Here is an 18,945-nt window from a genome sequence, read left to right as displayed (position 1 = left end):
GACCTGCATTAAAACGCCGCGCTCAGGCACCGCACGTTGCGGCGTGGCGCGGGGGGCGTGGCCTCACCGCCGGGGGCGTGTCCGTTATCGGGGGCGTGTCCGGCGGCGCCGGTGCCGGGAGCGCAGCGATGGCGGCGGCGGAGCTGGAGCGGCTGCGGATGGCCGGGGCCGGCATGGCCATCGCCGTGCTCACCAGCGGCGGCGACGCGCAAGGTGGGGCCCGGCCGCGGGGGAGCGGGGACATCGGCCCCCGGTGGGCTCGCCCCGTCGGGGTTGCGTGGCTGTGGCCGTGTCCGCCCTGGCTCCCGCAGCCGCGGCGGGGCCAGAGTCCTCGGGGCCTCGGGGAGCGCAGCTCCTCCCCGGACGCCTGGGGCGGGCGCAGCAGGGACAGGGACAGGGACACGGACATGGACACACGCACGCACATTCCTCGCGTGTTTCCCGCGCGGTGCATCCCACCCGCGGATCTTCCCTGTCCCCATCACCCCGGCGGGAGCATCTTCCCGGGGCAAACCCGACGGTGGGGTCCGTCCCCCCCTCAGCCGGTGTTTGTAATGCACCTCGCTCGCAGGCAGTTGCTCATCTGCAGCTCTCACCCGTGCACTGAGTTTCTGCCTGCATGGCCCCCGCTCCTCAAGGGGACACCTCAGGGTCATCGCTGTGATCTGGTCCCCACTGGGCCACAGTGTCCCTCAAGGCCAGCCTGGTTCATATCTTGCCGTTCCAGGGATGAACGCTGCCGTCCGCGCTGTCACCCGCATGGGGATATATGTGGGAGCCAAGGTCTTCCTCATCTATGAGGTTGGGGTACCCACCCGCTCCCCATCACAAGTCAGGGGGGAGCTTCCCCCATGTGCCGGGGTACCCCTCACCTCCACCTCCTGCTTCTCCACAGGGCTACGAGGGGCTGGTGGAGGGGGGAGACAACATCAAGCAAGCCAACTGGCTCAGTGTCTCCAACATCATCCAGCTGGTGAGGATCAGTGGTAGGGTATGGGACCCCCAGATCCCACCCCAAACCTGTACGATGAGCTGTGTTCCCCCTTTCTGTCTGCAGGGTGGGACGGTGATCGGCAGTGCCCGCTGCAAAGCCTTCACCACGCGTGCAGGCCGGCTGCGGGCTGCCCGTAACTTGGTGGAGCACAGCATCACCAACCTCTGTGTCATCGGTGGGGATGGCAGCCTCACGGGCGCTGACATCTTCCGCTCTGAGTGGGGTGGGCTGCTGGAGGAGCTGGTCCGAGACGGTGGGTGAACCCCCTCCCAAAACCCTGGGTGGGTAGAATGAAAGCATTCAAGGGGCGTTGAGTCCAACCCTATCACCATGATACAGCATTACCATAGGGTTTAGTGATGCTCTTGGCTAGTCCTGGGTTAATGGTTGGACTTGATGATCTTAAAGGTCTTTCCTAGTTTACTCCATTCTGTGAGCCTCAGGGAGGGCTGGGCTCCTCCACTGCTCTGCAGAATCCAGCCCAACGCTGGGGCAGGGAATGGGAGCGCCCTAAAATATCTGGTGGCACGGCCATCCCCCCCTGCAGGGCAGATCAGTGAGGAGGTGGCGCGGGAGAACTGCCGCCTGAACATCGTGGGGCTGGTGGGCTCCATCGACAATGATTTCTGCGGCACCGACATGACCATTGGCACCGACTCGGCACTGCACCGCATCATGGAGGTGATCGATGCCATCACCACCACGGCACAGAGGTGAGCGGGCTGGGGGCTGGACTCTGGACCACCCTGGGCATCACATCCACTTTCCATCTCCTCCTACCCGTATTCTTGCAGCCACCAGCGGACGTTCGTGCTGGAGGTGATGGGCCGCCACTGTGGGTAAGATGGGGAAGGAATCAATGGGATGGGGTGGGATGGGATGCTACGTGTTGGGGCTGGTGCTGGTGCTGCCACCACCGTGTCCCCACAGGTACCTGGCGCTGGTATCCGGCTTGGCCTCAGGCGCAGACTGGCTCTTCATCCCTGAATCCCCTCCAGAGGATGGCTGGGAGGATCTCATGTGTGAGCGGCTTGGGGAGGTGAGAAAGGGGGTTCCTATGGTCACATCCCCCTTTTCTCTCTGGAGAGTCCCCACAGGGATCTGGGCTGAGCCCTGTGGCCAGTGGCCAAAACCTGCGAAGCTTCGGGAGCTCCCATCATTGTCCCTGTGAAACAGGGCACTCAGCTGAGTGCAAATCCAGCCCTCATGTGCCAGGGGCAGTGCTGCCTCGGGGCTTCGGCACCCAGACCATGAGCCACCCCCCAGCAGCAGCTGATGTGGGGAGGGTGGAAGGATGCTGGGACTTGGTTGCCGGTGATTTTTGGCTAACCTTGGTGGCTGATTTCCTCCCTACACCAGACACGCAGCAGGGGCTCACGGCTCAACATCATCATCATTGCTGAAGGTGCCATCGACCGCAACGGCAAACCAATCTCCTCCAACTACGTGAAGGATGTAAGTGACTGCTCCAGCATCCACTCCAGCACCTGCAGTGACCAGTGGGTTCCTGTGTGACCTCCTCTCTTCTCTGCAGCTGGTGGTGCAGCGCTTGGGTTTCGACACACGGGTCACCGTCCTTGGCCACGTGCAGCGTGGCGGGACTCCATCAGCCTTTGACCGTGTGCTGGTAGGTCCTGGGTGAGGGTGATACAGGGGGCAATCCTCCAGAAAGGAGCAGGCAGCTGGGAGAACCCTGTTCCTGCTTTCCCTCTACCCATCGCAAAGGACTTGCCAGCTTGGGATGAGACTCAGATGGTCCCCACAGGCTCAGCACTGCAGAACAATGTGCTCTTTTTCCCTCATTTGCTTCAAATTCCATGGGTTTTTAAGTAAAACCAGCAGCTCCCTGGCTGTAAGTCAGCTGTGCAAGCAGCCACGCAGTTTCCAAGCCTGTGGGAGGCATCCCAGCCAGCTGGCATAGGGCAACCCTGATGTCACAGGGCACCGGGTGCCCCTTTCCCTTTGCAGAGCAGCAAGATGGGGATGGAGGCAGTGATGGCTCTGCTGGAGGCCACGCCAGACACACCAGCCTGCGTGGTGAGCCTCTCGGGGAACCAGTCTGTGCGGCTGCCGCTTATGGAGTGCGTCCAGGTGGTGAGTACCAGGAGGATGAGGCATGCCAGCCTGCTGGGTGCGGGTCCTGCTCCCCTTCCCTGCAAGCAGGGGTCTCATAGTGCTGTTCTCTTACTGCCCTAAACAAAGACTAAGGATGTGCAGAAGGCCATGGATGAGAAGAGGTTTGATGAGGCCATCCAGCTGCGTGGGAGGTGAGGAGCGGGGATTGGGATGGTGCGAGACCTCCCTGTGGGACGGCCAAAAGGATGTGCTGGGATGGGGGGTTCTCTCTTGGGGGGAAACCATTGGCTCCTGCCTCTGGGAGGGCATCCCCTCTTCCTTCTCTGGGTCTAGATGCCCCTCAGGGCCATGCTGCCTTGTTCTTGCAGGAGCTTTGAGAACAACTGGAACATCTACAAGCTGCTGGCGCACCAGAAGCCAGCACAGGAGAAGGTGAGGAGGGACGGAGAGCGACAGTGGTCACTGTCCCCACCTTGGGGGACACGCACCCATGTGCCATCCCACTCACTGTCCCCACAGAGTCCCTTCAGCCTGGCCATCCTGAACGTGGGTGCCCCCGCTGCTGGCATGAACGCTGCCGTCAGGTCGGCTGTGCGCATCGGCATCTGCAAGGGACACACCGTCTACGTGGTGAGCGACGGCTTCGAGGGCTTGTCCAAGGGGCAGGTGAGTGGGATGGTGAGCCTGGGTGCCACAGACGGCCCAGAGGAATGGGTTTGGGCTTGGAGGGCGTTACAGGGTGTTTTACCCCAAAACTGAGCTCTGCTGCTTTCAGATCCGCGAGGTGGGCTGGCACGACGTGGCGGGCTGGCTGGGACGTGGTGGGTCCATGCTGGGCACCAAGCGGTAAGTGCAGCCCCAGAGGGCTATATGGGAGGGGATCGCCCATCCTCACCTCACAGTCTCTCCTCCGTTTCCCCCCAGGACACTGCCCAAGACCTGCATGGAAAAGATCGTGGAGAACGTGCGGAAATTCAACATCCAGGGGCTGCTGGTCATTGGGGGGTTCGAGGTGCGGGGGGAATCCTCAATTCTGTTTCAGAGGGGGCTGGGATGGACTGTCAGCATCCCATGTGGTGCAGGCAGCCCATGGCATCCCTTTTGGGATGTGGATCCTGCCCCAGGGCCAGCATCTCCCCAGCTTTGGGCTGTTTGCAGGCCTACGAGGGGGTGCTGCAGCTGGTGGAGGCCCGCGGGCAGTACGAGGAGCTCTGCATCGTCATGTGTGTCATCCCTGCCACCATCAGCAACAACGTGCCTGGCACTGACTTCAGCCTGGGCTCAGACACAGCTGTCAATGCAGCCATGGAGGTGAGGGACAGACAGGGGGCAGCTCCCGAAGCTGTCCTGCTCCAGCAGGTCCCATCATGTTTTGGGATGGTACATTCCGAATGAACCGGGCTTCCATCCCAGGCAGCAAAGGCGAGTTTTCCTTGTGTGACCCCCCCTTCTCCTGGCACAGAGCTGTGACCGCATCAAGCAGTCGGCCTCAGGCACCAAGCGCCGTGTCTTCATCGTGGAGACGATGGGGGGCTACTGCGGGTACCTGTCCACTGTCACCGGCATCGCGGTGGGTGCCGATGCTGCCTATGTCTATGAAGATCCCTTCACCATCCACGACCTGAAGGTGAGCAGGGCAGGACCTGTTTTCTGGCAGTATCATTTGGGTAAAATAAGAAGGGAAACTTGGAAAGGGAGGGCTCTGGGTCAGGACAGGATTTGGGGGAACAAGGCCAAGCTCCGTGAAGCTGCTGGGTCGATGTTAGTGGCACAGGTCCAAACAAGAGAACCAGAGGGACCCAGCATGGCTGTATGTTCATCTTGCAGGCCAACGTGGAGCACTTGACTGACAAAATGAAGACAGACATACAGAGGGGGCTGGTGCTGCGGTGAGTTGGAAACCCCCAGGGATGCTCACTGAAAAGCTCAGCCCTGTGGAATGGATAGAGCCTGGAGCTGAGCCCTTTCTGTGGCCAGAGAGGGTCCTTGTGTGCAGTCAGATTCGGCGGGGTGGGCACTCAGCTGGGGAACAGTCTTACAGTGGGATGCCTCTGGTGCTGTCCTCACCCCTGCCCCAGGGTCCTGCTGGGGAGATGAGCTGGAGCAGCTAAGATGTTCAGGGAAGCATGGAGGGACCCCCTCCAATCCTTTCCCTCTGTCCCCCCAGCAATGAGAAGTGCCACGAACACTACACCACCGAGTTCCTCTACAACCTCTACTCCTCTGAGGGCAAAGGCATCTTCGATTGCAGGATTAACGTCCTGGGTCACCTCCAGCAGGTACAGGGGATGGGGCAACACACGCTGTCCCCAAGAGCTGGGTGGGTTTGTCATTGCCATTTGTTGGTCCCCAGGGGGGAGCGCCAACCCCCTTTGACCGGAACTATGGGACCAAGCTGGGAGTGAAGGCGGTGCTGTGGATGTCGGAGAAGCTGCAGGAGGCCTACAGCAAGGGTGAGCCGAGGGCTGGGGGTCCTGTGGTGGGGTGGGCAGATGCTGGTGGCACTGGGCAGGCGGGACCTGGTGAGGTGGCCATGGTTGGCAGCATCCACCCCCCTCCCAGGGCGCACGTTTGCCAACTCAGCAGAGTCTGCCTGCGTGATCGGGCTCAGGAAGAAGGTGGTGGCCTTCAGCCCTGTGACCGAGCTCAAGAAAGTCACTGACTTTGAGTAAGTCCCGATCCCTGTGCCCCAGTGGTTTGCCAGGTCCCAGGGGGAGACCCTCTCCTGGGTGGTCCCTGGGACCACACTAGAGCCGTGTCTCCCCCTTTGCAGGCACAGGCTGCCCCAGGAGCAGTGGTGGCTGAACCTGCGGCTGATGCTGAAGATGCTCGCCAACTACCAGATCAGTCTGACCGAGTACATCTCGGGAACGATGGAGCACGTCACTCGCCGCACACTCAGCATCGAGAAGGGCTTCTAATCCCACCAACCCAAGCCATAGCCCCCCGCCCTGTGTCATCTCCATCCCCACATGCTGCTCGGGGAGCACCAGGTCCCCTGTTCTCAGTAGCCCTGTAGCTTTGCCATCAACCCCTTAAAGCAGGCAGAGCCTGGTCGCAGCTCTCAGACCAGCACAATCCTGCCCCAAAATGCTGGTCCAGGGGTCTGGTTCCTCTGCAGGTGCAGAGAAGAGGTGTTGCTAGAGCCCTGCTACAGAGCCCAGACCCTTTGTCTTCCCTTAATAGTTTATTCCTGTTATTTAACGATGGGGTATCTTGATTCCTTACTTAGCGGCTTGACCGCCTGAGGCAACTGCTGCTGTTAGTCACCTGCCCTGTGTGCAGGAGGAGAGCCAAGGAGGATGCGGTGAGATCCCAGAGTGGGTAGGGGCTGTTCCTGGGGGCTCTCAGCTACCCCAGGGGCCCTGATAAAGCTCCATCCTCCAGTGGTGTTTGGCCTGTGGGGTGTCTCAAGGGCTCAGCACAGAGCACTGGTCCTGGCAAGCCCCTTTTTCCCGGCCACCTTGCATGATGCTTGGCTGTGACCGTCACCATGCAGCCCTGGGTGCTGTGCTCGTCATCTCACTCCCCAGATCTTGTACCATTCGTGGCACTGCTCTCTTCCTCTAGAGATAAAACCTGCTGGAGCCAAACCTGCCTTGCTGGAGAGTGATCATTGTGTGCTGTGGGGGGAGACCTGTGGTTAGGATGGGGTGGATGAAGCCAGATGGTTTGCTGTGGAATAACACTGGGCCGTGAGGCTTCCCTGCTTCATGCATCCTCAAAGCCTGGGAGAGCTGGACATCAGCATCCCTCTGCGGGCAGACTTCGCAATCCTGGAGGAAAACTGCTTCTCCTTTGTTTTGGTTCCCACCTTCACAGAAAGCGCAGAAGTGATTTATGGGGGTGCTATGTTTGTTTGTTAAGGCAGTTTCCCAGGGCGGCTGCCAAGCGTGCTGGCTCCCACGTGCAGTGCTCGGCTCACCCAATGCCAGATGGACACATGTAGCCCCATTCCCAGGCCACTTTCCTCCCAGGGCTTTTGGCTATGGCTCCAGCCCCTGGGACATGGCCAGCACCAGGACACTTCCCAGTCTTTTGGGTCAAACACGCATTTATGTTTTCCTCCCCATGGAGTTGTTCCCAAGCGATGACTTCTCCCCCCAGTTTCACTGCTTTTCCCCTAGCTGGCCCCATTACTTGTTTTAGGCTCTGGAGGAAGATCGTAATTACTGTATCTTTCCTGCCAGAGCTGGGCACACAGGGAATTAGCAGGCCTTGGTGACAGAGGCAGCATCGCTGCTGTTCCTGGGTATCTGCTCTGGGGACCCCAGCCAGAGACCTGGCTGTTACTGCCAGCACCAGCAAGTGGGAAATAGAATCACAGAATGGTTTAGGTTGGAAAGGACCTTAAGATCATCCAGTCCCAACCCCCTGCCTTGGGCACCGACACCTCACACTAGACCATGCCACCCAGGGTTCTGTCCAGCCTGGCCTTGAACACTGCCGGGGATGGAGCATTTACCACTTCTTTGGACAACCCATTCCAGTACTTCACCACCCTCACAGTAAAGAACTTCTTCCTTATATCTAACCTGAACTTCCCATTTTAGTTTAAACCTGCTACCCCTTGTCCTATCACACCATCCTGTGTGCACTTTTGAGAAGCCTCAGTGGTCCCACTTGCCTGCCCTAATGTCCAAGAGTCCCCGAGGGCAGTTTCAGCACAAGTTCAGGCTGTACCCACAGCCGCTGGTGTTTTCCACCATAGGGATATGTCTGCCGTCACCCCTAGATATTCCTGCTGAGACAAAAAGTGTGGGTGAAAGCAAGTCATGCCAAAAAGCTCTTGGCAGGGCAGCGGATGGGCTGGCGTGGCATCACAGCCAGGTTTACAGTGTGAATGGAGAAGGGGTGTCCCCACATGGACAAAGGTTACCGCAGCCTTAACACTTCATTTCCACTCCAAAACATAAAAGCCTGCACTGCCAGACTCCTGGGGGAAGACAGGCAAGCACAGCCCTCCCATCCTGCGGGGAGCAACCACCCTGTGCCCTACCAGGACAAGCAGGAGAGGACATAGTGACTGTGCACCCAAGCTCCCCATCACATCCAGCCCAGGCCCAGGTTCCCACCCTCCCCATAGGGAAGGCAGGACAAAAAGGCACGAGCATCTTTCAGCGAAGGGCAGGCTGCCAGGTCCCTGGGGTGAAAAGGCATGAGCTGAAGGGGCCAGGCTCCCCCTGGGCTGTGCCAAGAGTAGGATGCTGCGGGGTCATCCTGCAAGGAGTGTTTGGGAGCACCGAGGGCAGCTCTCCTGGCAGCAGGAGCACCCGCAGTCGCCAAGTGTGAAGAGTGTAGCACGTAAGCAGCGAGAGCTTGGGGACAGTCGTGCTGATGGGGATTAACAGCCCAGCTTCTTCAGTGGAGCCGGAAGGAACTGTGCCAGAGCAGCTGCAGGCCATGGTAATTGCTCCATTTGCCACCCTCACAGCAAGGAGCCCCCGTGACAGATGACACTTTGATCACTCTCCTTCCAGCAAAGCTGAGGTATGGGGGGGGTCTGGCATGCCCAAAGAGCAGCTCTCCTGTTCCCCCCAACTTGGAGAAGAACAACTACTGCCACCGAGACAGCCTGGGAGAGGGCCTGCCCTCGGCACAGGGGCAAGATGCAAGCAAGATGACGGGTAAGTCTCCTGGGCCTTGGCTGTCAAGGGAAGTCTGGTATACTATAAATCACACTGGCCATTTAAATGCAGCTGGGTTTGACGCAGAAGGCAAGAACTAGGTCATCTGAGGAGTTAAATGCCTCAGCAATCCTCACCCAAGTGATGAGGGTCAAACTGTACCCCCTCCCACCAATGTCAACAGCATTGTAGACACAGGGCTGTCATCCCCCAGGATGAGCATTCCTTCCTTTCTGGCAGCATGACAAACAGGGAGAGTGGGGACATGGAAAACGCCACGTTCCCCTGCACAGCACCACGGTCCACAGCTGAGCAGCACACAGGGTTCACATTCTGTGTCTCAGGAGCCATTACCATCCCTTTGTACCCCTGCACAAGCAAGTGAGCCTTACTCACCATCTCCTTTGCTTCCTGCGCTCCATGTGGACTCGTGGCTGCAAGAAAGTTCCCAAATACCAGTGCCTTTGCAAAGCAGCCCCTGCAGCAGCCTGGTGTGCTATCCACCCGCACCAGAGGCTGGTGAGCCATTTCCCAGGTCCAGTGAAGGGGCAAGGCACAGGGGCCCACAGCCCTCCTCCTGCTCTGCAGGGATAACAATGCAAGCCATGAACCAGACGTAATGGAGCAATGCCCAGAGTCAGTTGTTCTCACTGTGTTTGCTGAACCCCAGCCACAAGTGATGTGTCCTAGAGGGATAATTGGTTTTATTTGGTATGTCACAATATTTCAGTTTGTATTTAGGAGCTCTATAAAATCTTAGTAAATGCAGCTTTTTCAATTAAAGAAGAAACACCAACTCCTGATGGCTGTGCAAGCCTGACAGTAACGCCTGGCTTGTTTTCTTCTAACTGCAAAATGCCCAAGGGCTTTTTACTCTGATGTTGTTTCCTTAAGCTGCTCTAATGCCTGCAGGGGCATGAGGGGGTGAGAGTAGAGCTGAGCATTCAGGATCTGGGAGAGTATAACTGCTGTTTCACTGAGGCTGCATCAGCTTTTCTTTGGGCTGCCTGACCGCCAAGTCAGATGCTGCACATTGCTGATGATGACCAGAAGTCAGGAGCTGAAGATAAAGAATTCGACATTGACCTTCACCATCTGCACCAGACAGTTCTTGGTGATCACTTCAGACAGCGTCTCCCCAACAGACTTCACAAAACCAGATCTTTGTGGTAGAACTGCCTTCAGAGTGTGCTACACACAGAGGCTGGCCAAGGATCAGTCTGACAGGGAGCCACCAACAAGCAGTGAGTGACCTTTCTGGTCGTCAACAGGCTTTGCCATCCCCCTTCGATTGTACAGCATAGCAGCACCACTCACTGCAGCCCTGCTCACTTATGCTTTGCTGATTTGCCTGCAGCTCCCATCAAACAGCCCCAGCAACATGAGATACAAGTGTTAACACAGCCTGCTACGCAAGCAGGAAAGCTCCCGAGAGCTGGGTCAGGTGCTGCCAACCCCAGCATGATGTGCACAGCCACGGGCGATGTCAGGAGCTACAGGGGCAGCCAGCAGCACCCCAGTCCAGCCCCTCCACAGGGAAAGCACAGAGGGAAACACCGAGGCTTTGGCTGCAGCCAGGCATGTGTGAGCAGAACGGTGCTACAGGTCTGGCTGGTTCTCCGGGGAGGTTTGTAATGGGCACTGTCACTCCTCCTGCAGCTCCTTCTTCCCAACAGCCTGGAGCCTCCTCCCCACTGTCTGATGGATTATCTCCAGACCCTCCGCATCCAGTTCCTTTGTGAGTAGTAGGATGGCATTCAGGACATTGTTCTGCTGGAATCAGACAGACACTACTTTATACAAGCATATGAACACCGAGCCTAGAAAAGCACACTTAGATTTTTAAAACGCTGCTCTTTCTAGGAACTCCACCACAGCCAGTTTGCAACAGCCACCTGCAGCTACAAGGACAGAACAACCAAGCCCTAAAGGCAAAAAGGGACAGAGACTGCATGTGAGGAGGCTAACTGGAATGCAGGACAAACCCATCCACCCAGTCCTGCGGACTGCCCACATGCCTCTGGCTTCTCGCCACCCTCCTGACTGCCTTCTGTAAGGAAAGGCCCATTCATGAGCAGCCACCCTCTCTCTCTCCAGCGTGATCAAATGTAGGATGGGAAAGGACAGGAACCCTCTGATCTGAGGAATAAAGAGCTGGTAGAATCATAAAAGCACGAGCTGGAAGAAACCCTTGAAGGTCCCCAGCCCGACTCTCACACATCATTCAGCAGCACTGTACACATGCAGCAAGACTTGTAGCAAACTCTTGGTAATGCTGTTGAGCTTTGCAGTGAGCAAACTGTGAGCAGTTTATCTCCTACAGACCTCTGAGTAAGGAGAGAGCTTCAGTGGCAGTAAATGAGCATACTTAGAGAAGCCAGTGAAACAACATTTAGACTACTTTGATTTTTCTTATTTCTTCTTATTTCTTATGCCTCATCCCTGGTAGTGCTCAAGGCCAGGCTGGACAGGGCTTGGAGAAACCTGGTCTAGTGGAAGGCGTCCCTGCCCATGGCAGGGGGTTGGAACTGGATGACCTTAAAGTCCCTTCCAACCCAAACCATTCTATGATTCTGTGATGATTCCCACATGTCCTATCACTGGATACCAAGGAGAAGAGGTCAGCACCTCCCTCTTGACTTCACCTCCTAAGGAAGCTGTAGAGAGCAATGGTGTTGCCCCTCAGCCTGTTTTTTCTCCAAACTAGATAAAACCCAAGTCCTCAGCCACTCCCTACAGGACATTCCTTCCAGCCCTGCCACCAGTTTTGTTGCCCTCCTCTAGAAGCATTCAAGTACCTCAACATCATTCTCAAACGGTATGGCCCAGAACTGCAGGAAACAAAAAAGCAATCTGGTCTTCAGAAGATACTCACTCTCTTCTTGCGGTTACAATCTCTCTCTTGAGGTGAAAAGGAGGAAAATTTATCCTTGGGAACAGGCTTCATACCAAGCTCCTCTCGGATTTTGCTAAAGAAGGGGAGGAAGAGCAAATGTTATGACCAACTGAGAGAACCTTACTCTGCCAGGCCTTACTCTGCCAGGCCTTCTAATCATGGCAACCATGAATGAAGCATGTAGTTGAAGGACGGGGGGTGCATCTATTCTAACACCACCACCCCCTACAAACCAACATCCCAAGTAAAACTCCCACATGAAGTGACATTCACCCAGCTATAAAACCCACAACTGCTATTAAACCAGCACAGCTCCAGCATCATAACTGGAACAGTGGGAATCTGCACCAGCTGCTGGCCTGGCCCATGGACTATCAGGTTTGGCTGCCAGTGTGCTTTCACACTACACAAGTTCAGCCCAGACATCCTAACAGCTCACAAGGAAGCCCTTACTTTGTCTCTTCCAGACTGAAGTTCAGCAGTTCACTCTCTGTCTCTGTGGTGGATTCAGCAACACTGGATTCAGTGGACTCACAGCAGCCATTCCGCACATTCCTCCTTGCTGGTGGGGCCGTGATCTCCTCGCCATCAACCAGGGCCTGTGACAGTTCTTCCTCTGTCACAGCTACAAAAGCCAAAACAAAAGCCTGCTGCAATGAATCCAACAGCCCAGGAAGGAAACATCTCTAACAGGGGAGGTACTACTGCTGCAGAGATACACTGCAGGGGTTTGGCCCCAAAATCATCCTTTGTACTGGCCTTCTGCTTTTATCCTCCTCCTACAGTAAAACACAACAGGAGAATGATGGCAGCCATCACCAGTCTATCAAAGTGAGAAAGGTATCAAGGAGGGCTGCAAACATGCTTTGCTACTTCTTGTCTCTGGAGAAGGCTCCAAAAGCCACTGCACTACAGATACCAGATGGAAAAGCTTGTTTTTTATGCCAGCATAAGTTGCAGAATCTTTGTTTTGCCACAGCTAAGGAGAGAGCTCTTTAAACCAGCAATTAGTGGTACTGTCTGAATTATAATGAGAAGCTCTCAATCCCATTAATGTTAACTCTAGCACTGCAGGGAAGGCAGAAACCAGCTTAGAAGCAGTGGATCTCGCAGAGCAGACACTCAACCTTCAATGCATCCTGACCCAAGGAAGAGTCAAAGGACATCTTAAAGAGAGGAACCAACACATCACTGGTTGGTTTCCCATTCACCCTGCCCATGGCTTGGAGCTGTTTACCTGTTTACCCACCTTGGTTATCAAGCTTCTGCAGGCTGGGTAGGTTACGAAGCACCGTCATTCGGTAGCGGTGGGGGTCTGTCCCACAGCAGGGATTTTCAGACAGCCACAGGACCCTCAGCCGGGGCAGGTTTTTGAGGTAGAAGAGCTCATTTAGGCTTGCAATGTTGTTCTTCCTCAAATAGAGTTCACTCAGATTCTGGCACTGATTCAGAGGCTCGAGATCTGAGATGCCATTCACACTGGAGAGCACAGGATCAGAGACCAGTAAGCCCATCCCTCCCTCACTGTACTGTTCACATGAGAGCACAGCCCCTGTAGCACAGCAGCTTCCCAGCCCCCCTTCCCACAACTCCACACTGGGGCACATCATGGCAAGGGACGTCAAGCAACCCACAGCTTATAGCACTTCATCTTTTCAACAGAAGGAATAAATAAATAAGCAGCCACTCCTCTCTACTGCAGTGACAAACAGCCTCTGCTTTCCCCAAACGCCTGTCGCATTTGCATCCTTTCCTATAGCAGTTCCTCAGACTCACTGAAGGAGAACCTATGTAAGATTCCCCAAGCTAAAGAGCTCAGATTTACAGACAGCACTGGCCGTTGTAGGATCCCCAGGACAGGGGAAAGATGGATGTTTTGTTAGGGGGAGTCTTACAAAAATTACAGGCTCTGTGAGGTCCATGAAACATTTCAACAAGCATTCTGCAAACTGGCCCCATACAGAGGCCCAGAAGATCCCCACCCAAGCTATAGAATGGAACTTAGGAAGCAACGATCCTAACAGGTTTCAACACTTCTCAAAACAGGGACTATTTTCTTGAGTAGCAAAGTGAAGGGTGCAGAGGTCCCAGCAGAAGAATAATCATTTCTTCATCTTTGCCACTTGAGAAATGGGGCATGAAGAGCTAGGCAGCTCACACAGCCACAGAAAGGTGGTAAAAAACCACTGGCCAGGTCACAACCCCATGTTAAGGTGATTTCCTCTGCCCTCTCCAAAACTGGCGGTCCAACAGTCACCTGAACGTGATCACCTCGATGTTGGGCAAATCCCGGCATATTGATATCTGGGGCAGGAAGAGACAGAAACAGCAAGTTGGCACTTCCAGAAAAGAGAAAAAAGGCAATTTAAATCACAGACAAGATAAAAGCAAGCACGGGAATTTAGGTTTGCTTCAGCCTAACTCAAGTTTAATACCACCAGAGATCTGCTGTGCCAATCAGTGCAGAGTCAGCAGCTCCTCCACCCTCACTGCCCAAGAGTGGAAGCACAGATACAAGTCAGCAGCATGTTGCTTTTCTGCTCCAGCAACTCTGCACAGGCTTCCAGCCAACACATACAGGGCAGGATCCCTCTTACCCCAGACAGCCCTCTAACAAGAGTACATCATCCAAAGTCCCAAACAGGCAAGGTAGGGCTCAGGGTCCCCATGGGTCCATGCAGGGCCTTGGTGAGGAATCGGTTCCAAGGGCTCTCCGGAAACAACAGCATCCCTGCATGGGCTTTTTGATTTTGATTTGTTTAGGTTATTTTGAGATGCTGATCAATCCTGAAAATCACTGCAGCCCACTGGCAGCAAGCCAGCCCAAACCCAGGCTGGTGCCTTCCTCAGCGCCCTGTTAACCCCATCCCTGCTGCGGCTGCTGGCCCAGGCTATGGCCAGCCTGATGGGCACAGGCTGGGGCTCCACGATAGCAGCGTGGACCCGCGGTGCCTCGTCCTCGTTGGCTCTTCCCGGCAGGATGGGAGCGGGCACGCAGTACTTACATCCGTCAAGTGGCTGCCCCTGCGGGAAGAGAGCAGGGGGTCACCGGGAGCACGGCAGGGCCCAGCCGCCCGCCTGCTGTCCCCACGCCCAGTCTGCATCCCCCAGAGCTCCTCTGACACAGCCCTCCATGTGCTCCCCGCTCCCAGACCTGCCTGTGCACCCTCCCCAGGCCCAGCGCCAGGCCCAGGCCCAGCTGCCCGCCCCGCCTCCCGCCGGGCCCGCACGGCCCCGGGCCGCTCCCGCCGGCGCCCACCAGCAGTTAAGGCGGCGGACACCATCAAGCGCCACGGCCTTGGACCGAGCCAGCACCGCCGCCCGCGTCAGCCTCATGGCCGCGCCGGGCCGGCCGCCGCCGCCGCTGTTGCCAGAGGCGGAACCCAGCATTCGCGCAGGCTCCTCCCGGCCGGGGCGGAACGGGGCTGGGCCTGGGCACTGGAGCTCCAGCACGCGTTGCATTGCATTGCACTGTCTACCTTTCACCTCCGTTGCCCGGCCTGCCGCCGGGTTGGGCATCGCCGGCAGCCATCCGACCCTTGGGGTCTGCTGCTCCAGCCCTGCCAGCTCTGGATGGGGCTGTGTTGCCTGCAGCAACAGGCTGGGTATCCTGAAGATCCCTGATGTGCGGTTGTGTTTAATTGCCTCATACTTGCATGTAGATTTGATTATTAATTTGATTATATCTAATTAGAGAATGTTTCATACAGATATTCACACCTTTATGGATATGTATTTATATGTAACATAGATATGACATATCATATATGACTTATAAGTGGCACATAGGGATACATATACATGTCTATATAGATCTCCTCATGTATGTATCTCCTCATGTATATATACCCCTACATCTGTATTTATATAAACTATGCAAAAATAAGCCTTGGAGGCAGTTGAAGCAACTTTTGGAGTTCCTGACTGTTCTGCGTGCAGCTGTGCACGGGATTTGGGCCGTGTGTCGGTAAAGGCAGCTGCAGGATCCAAATCCTCAGCATGGCAGGAGGAACAGCAGCATACACAGACAGCTTTGTGGTACTTTCCTTCTCCAAATCCTGGGCTGCTTTCACTCCCAGTGGAATATGGAAACACCAGAGCATGCTTTCACCTGCCTGCCTGCACCGTCCCAGTCCCAGCCCCAGCCGTGCTGCTGCACTGTTATCCCTGAAACAGGTTAAGTAAAGAATCTTCTGTAGGTGCCACAGAGAGATTCTCATACTTACCTTGCTCACACAGGTACAGGTCAGTCTGTTTACACTCCTCTGCCTGTTCTGACACCTCTCCTGCAACTGAGCCATGTGCAAAAGATTGTTTCGTTCAGGTTAATTAAATTGATTTTAATCCCCAGTTTCATACAGCAAGTAGTATCACTAATAATCTCAGTGAGACCTCCTCCCTGGTCTTTTAGAACAGAGCGAGCTTAAAAAATAGCAGCCTGGAGAGAAAAAACAAAGAACCACTGTTAAGTCTGGAACCACATGGTCTCATAAGGCTGTGTGGGATCACCTACAACCCATGGCATGTCCACATCCCACTGGCAGCCCTGCAGTGTCGCCTATCAGATCATTCATGGCTCCACTGCAGAGATGGAATCTACCCATCATGAGCTCCCCCAGGCTCCACTCCCATCAGTAATGCAAGATGAGGAGAAATTATTATTTTGGCAAATAGCAATGCTTACTCAGGGGTTGCTAATTCTTTGGCATTTGTTTACTGAATTGCAGGCTATATAAAAAAACACCCCACACTTCTGAAATTAATGAAAAGATTTGTTTTCAGTGGCGCACTTTGATTCCAACATGTCTGCAGCTGCAGAGCCATCCTGACAGCTCCCTGCTCCCCCTCCGCCTCTTCTTGCCCCCGCAGCACGCCAACACGCTTGCTGGAGCACACAGAAACCACATTAGGGAGTGAGCCAGCTCAAAAATAATCAGTGAACCAGCATTAGACAGTTGCTGAAAGAACAAATGGAGATGAGCACAGAGAGGACGGTCACTGCTTGAGTGCGAGCCATGTTTAAGCATGCTCTGAAATTAAGAGTGCATGACCTGAGCTGTTTGTAGATTTTGAGGGATCTCTTCTGAGGAATTAGTTGCCTCTGAAGATGATGTAGCATGTGTGAGACTGTTACTTTAACTGCACAAGTGGCTTTTATATCCTCTGCCAGGAATATGGCTGTGGAGAACACAGTCAGGAGTTCCACAAATGCATATTCACGCTGTAGAAACACAAGCTGGGATTGCCCCAAGCAAACCAGAAAGCATGTCTTGAACCCAATTGCGTAATCCAAATGAAGAGAAAGGAAGAGCTGCATCTCTGAGTGCCTCCCGCAGCAGGGAGATAATCTCCTTGGGATCATCTCACACATCTGCGTCACTGTTGCAGAGGCCAAGAACAGTGGGGTCAGATGTTTGCTGAAAGGTAGGATTGCTTCAGTAGCTCTTGGTTGACCAAGTTTAACTATGAATAGAAAGGATCAGAGCACTGATCGGCTGTTCCTTTTCCTTTGTGCCCTGTTCTCCTGCTCAGAGCATCTTCACGAGCCCTGGCGACAGCACAGCTGCAAGAGGCCTTTGCTTCTAGCAGACTTCAGCCAGTTTACCCCCAGTGGTGTCTCCTCAGTCCTGCTGGTGAAGGGGAACAGCTTGAGGACCGGTGGTCAGACCAATGCCTGGCTCTGCGGTGTGTTGTCAGCAGAGATTTTGCTTTCACAGTCACAAGACCTTCTTTGAGGGTTGTGGATTACTTAGCTTTATATAGACCAAGGGGATGGAAAATAAATGCCATCAAACTTTCTGCACCAAAAGTGAACCAAAGGAGAACCCTGTAGAGTTCAGGCACCATCAATCAGAACTCTTTGCTGCACGTTTTGGAGGAGTGATATGATTTCTAAAGACAACCCATAACTTCAGTGTCATGCTCCTGAATCTTAGCCAGCTTTGGCAGCTCATTTCAGACGTCTCTCCCTGACCCTTCAGTACAGGGTGCTCCTTTTCTCCCTCCTGTTACAAGCAGCATAGAGGAAAAACTGATTTTCCTGAGCTCTAGTCCTCAACAATTCAATAAACACGTGGTGCTTTCTGTGTCTCCATCCTGCCACCCTTGCTTGTGACTTTGTACAGCACAGTGTATCACTAACTGTGCTGTAACAGCAGCAAAGCATGGAGATGAAGCCACTGAAAAGTGGCATTAAAAAAACCCTGCGGTATCTCTATGTCAGCAAAAGCTGCAAAAGCCTTCCTCTTTGGTTGATAAATTTATCTTTGCGCTCTGGGGCTGGGAGGCAGAAGGGCGGCCAAGCAGCCTCCAGCTTGTCTCTTCTTGTGAGTGTCAAAGTTAATGGAAATGGGGCTGGAATCCCCCTGGGCGTTTCAGAAGCCATCACCTGGAAATGTGCAGCACCGGAGCTGCTTGCCACACAGCACAGCTCACCAGCATTTAAAGCTATCAGTCAGATTGCTGTCTCCACAGCTCGCCACCAAGCTGCTCTCTGGTGTTTTCAGCTTTACCGTTCCAGCACGTTGCTGCCACCTCTTAAATCTGTGTGGCAAACAGCGCTGGGAATGAAAAATAAAGCCACTGTTTGAACAGGTACCGAGGTGTTCAACACTCTACCTCGCTGCTCATTTAACAGCACAAATACAGGTGTGTGCAGAGCATTATCCCAACTCTCACTCTACAGGGAATGTGTTCAAGTGAAGGGAAATAACTGCTGCTGGTGTGTCAGATGGTTATGGGAGCTGCCATGGAGTGGGAGTGCATCCTTTAGCAGCAGTGCATGGGGTAACCAATGCACTGGGATGTGCTGGCTGGGTGTGTTGATTCCTTCTGTCTCCACACTTCAACCCTTGTGCAGTGCCGTGGCATCAAGAGCACTAGGTCAGCGTTTTGCTTAAACTAAAAGGGTGTATGTTAAGTTGGTGTATTTTAAGTCACAGCAATCCACTCCATTTGGACGTCCCCGTTTAACACCTGCAAAATCAGAAGCCACGCTGACTTTTTGTGGACGATGGTGCTTTACTCGTGCTGCCTGTCTTGCCTAGGTGAAATAAACCAAACGTGGCAGCCGGAGCGACGGAGAAAAAGGCGTTTGTGTCGCTCCTTGCAGGGGAAGGCACAATCCCAGCACCGAGCAGCTATGATTGTTCAGCGATGCTATGCTGCCCTCGCGTGGGCACTGTAGAAACATCCCAACCTTCACTCCCGACCTGCACTAAACTAATGCTTTGACACTCTTGGCCGTCTCCTCCGCTTGCAATCACAGCGAGGTTTTTAAACCGGCACGACCTGTGGGAGGAGAACCTGGCCTTGGCCGCAGCTTTCCCTGGCCGGGTGGGCAGGCAGGCAGG

General features: G+C 54.7%; 2 protein-coding genes across 2 annotated transcripts; one reads left to right on the top strand and one right to left on the bottom strand.

Moving 5' to 3' along the window:
- The first annotated feature begins 76 nt into the window (after window positions 1-76).
- On the top strand, window positions 77-6,663 carry PFKL (phosphofructokinase, liver type). Its single transcript, XM_061354430.1, has 22 exons — window positions 77-213; window positions 728-801; window positions 896-973; window positions 1,058-1,247; window positions 1,542-1,707; window positions 1,789-1,833; window positions 1,925-2,033; window positions 2,354-2,449; window positions 2,529-2,621; window positions 2,963-3,088; window positions 3,197-3,261; window positions 3,439-3,502; window positions 3,590-3,736; window positions 3,846-3,916; window positions 3,995-4,082; window positions 4,229-4,381; window positions 4,533-4,697; window positions 4,898-4,959; window positions 5,238-5,349; window positions 5,424-5,523; window positions 5,633-5,738; window positions 5,844-6,663. The coding sequence occupies exons 1-22, from the start codon at window positions 129-131 to the stop codon at window positions 5,989-5,991; spliced, it is 2,343 nt and encodes a 780-aa protein (XP_061210414.1). The 5' UTR covers window positions 77-128; the 3' UTR covers window positions 5,992-6,663.
- A 2,721-nt stretch (window positions 6,664-9,384) lies between these two features.
- CFAP410 (cilia and flagella associated protein 410) lies at window positions 9,385-14,993 on the bottom strand. The gene is made up of 7 exons (XM_061354431.1): window positions 14,853-14,993; window positions 14,599-14,617; window positions 13,851-13,897; window positions 12,843-13,072; window positions 12,047-12,218; window positions 11,573-11,666; window positions 9,385-10,467 (listed from the first exon to the last, which is right to left on the bottom strand). Exons 1-7 carry the CDS (start codon window positions 14,981-14,983, stop codon window positions 10,342-10,344), a joined length of 819 nt encoding a protein of 272 aa, XP_061210415.1. The 5' UTR covers window positions 14,984-14,993; the 3' UTR covers window positions 9,385-10,341.
- Window positions 14,994-18,945: the final 3,952 nt, after the last annotated feature.

The sequence above is a fragment of the Neopsephotus bourkii genome, unplaced genomic scaffold (assembly GCF_033783945.1).
Source record: "Neopsephotus bourkii isolate Nb327-2 ecotype Australia unplaced genomic scaffold, CSIRO-AGI_Nbou_v1 NB_739, whole genome shotgun sequence".
Taxonomy (NCBI): domain Eukaryota; kingdom Metazoa; phylum Chordata; class Aves; order Psittaciformes; family Psittacidae; genus Neopsephotus; species Neopsephotus bourkii.
This window is presented reverse-complemented; position numbering and strand designations above follow the sequence as displayed.

What these genes read in the sequence shown, in the direction of transcription:
- PFKL (XM_061354430.1), top strand. Translation starts at nt 129, where the DNA reads ATGGCGGCGGCGGAGCTGGAGCGGCTGCGGATGGCCGGGGCCGGCATG. An exon ending in AGGTCTTCCTCATCTATGAG is followed by an intron (nt 802 to 895) that starts GTTGGGGTACCC and finishes GCTTCTCCACAG; the next exon opens with GGCTACGAGGGGCTGGTGGA. An exon ending in ATCACCACCACGGCACAGAG is followed by an intron (nt 1,708 to 1,788) that starts GTGAGCGGGCTG and finishes GTATTCTTGCAG; the next exon opens with CCACCAGCGGACGTTCGTGC.
- CFAP410 (XM_061354431.1), bottom strand. Translation starts at nt 14,983, where the DNA reads ATGCTGGGTTCCGCCTCTGGCAACAGCGGCGGCGGCGGCCGGCCCGGC. An exon ending in ATCGAGGTGATCACGTTCAG is followed by an intron (nt 13,073 to 13,850) that starts GTGACTGTTGGA and finishes TGTGCTCTCCAG; the next exon opens with TGTGAATGGCATCTCAGATC. An exon ending in TTCAGTCTGGAAGAGACAAA is followed by an intron (nt 11,667 to 12,046) that starts GTAAGGGCTTCC and finishes CCCCTTCTTTAG; the next exon opens with CAAAATCCGAGAGGAGCTTG.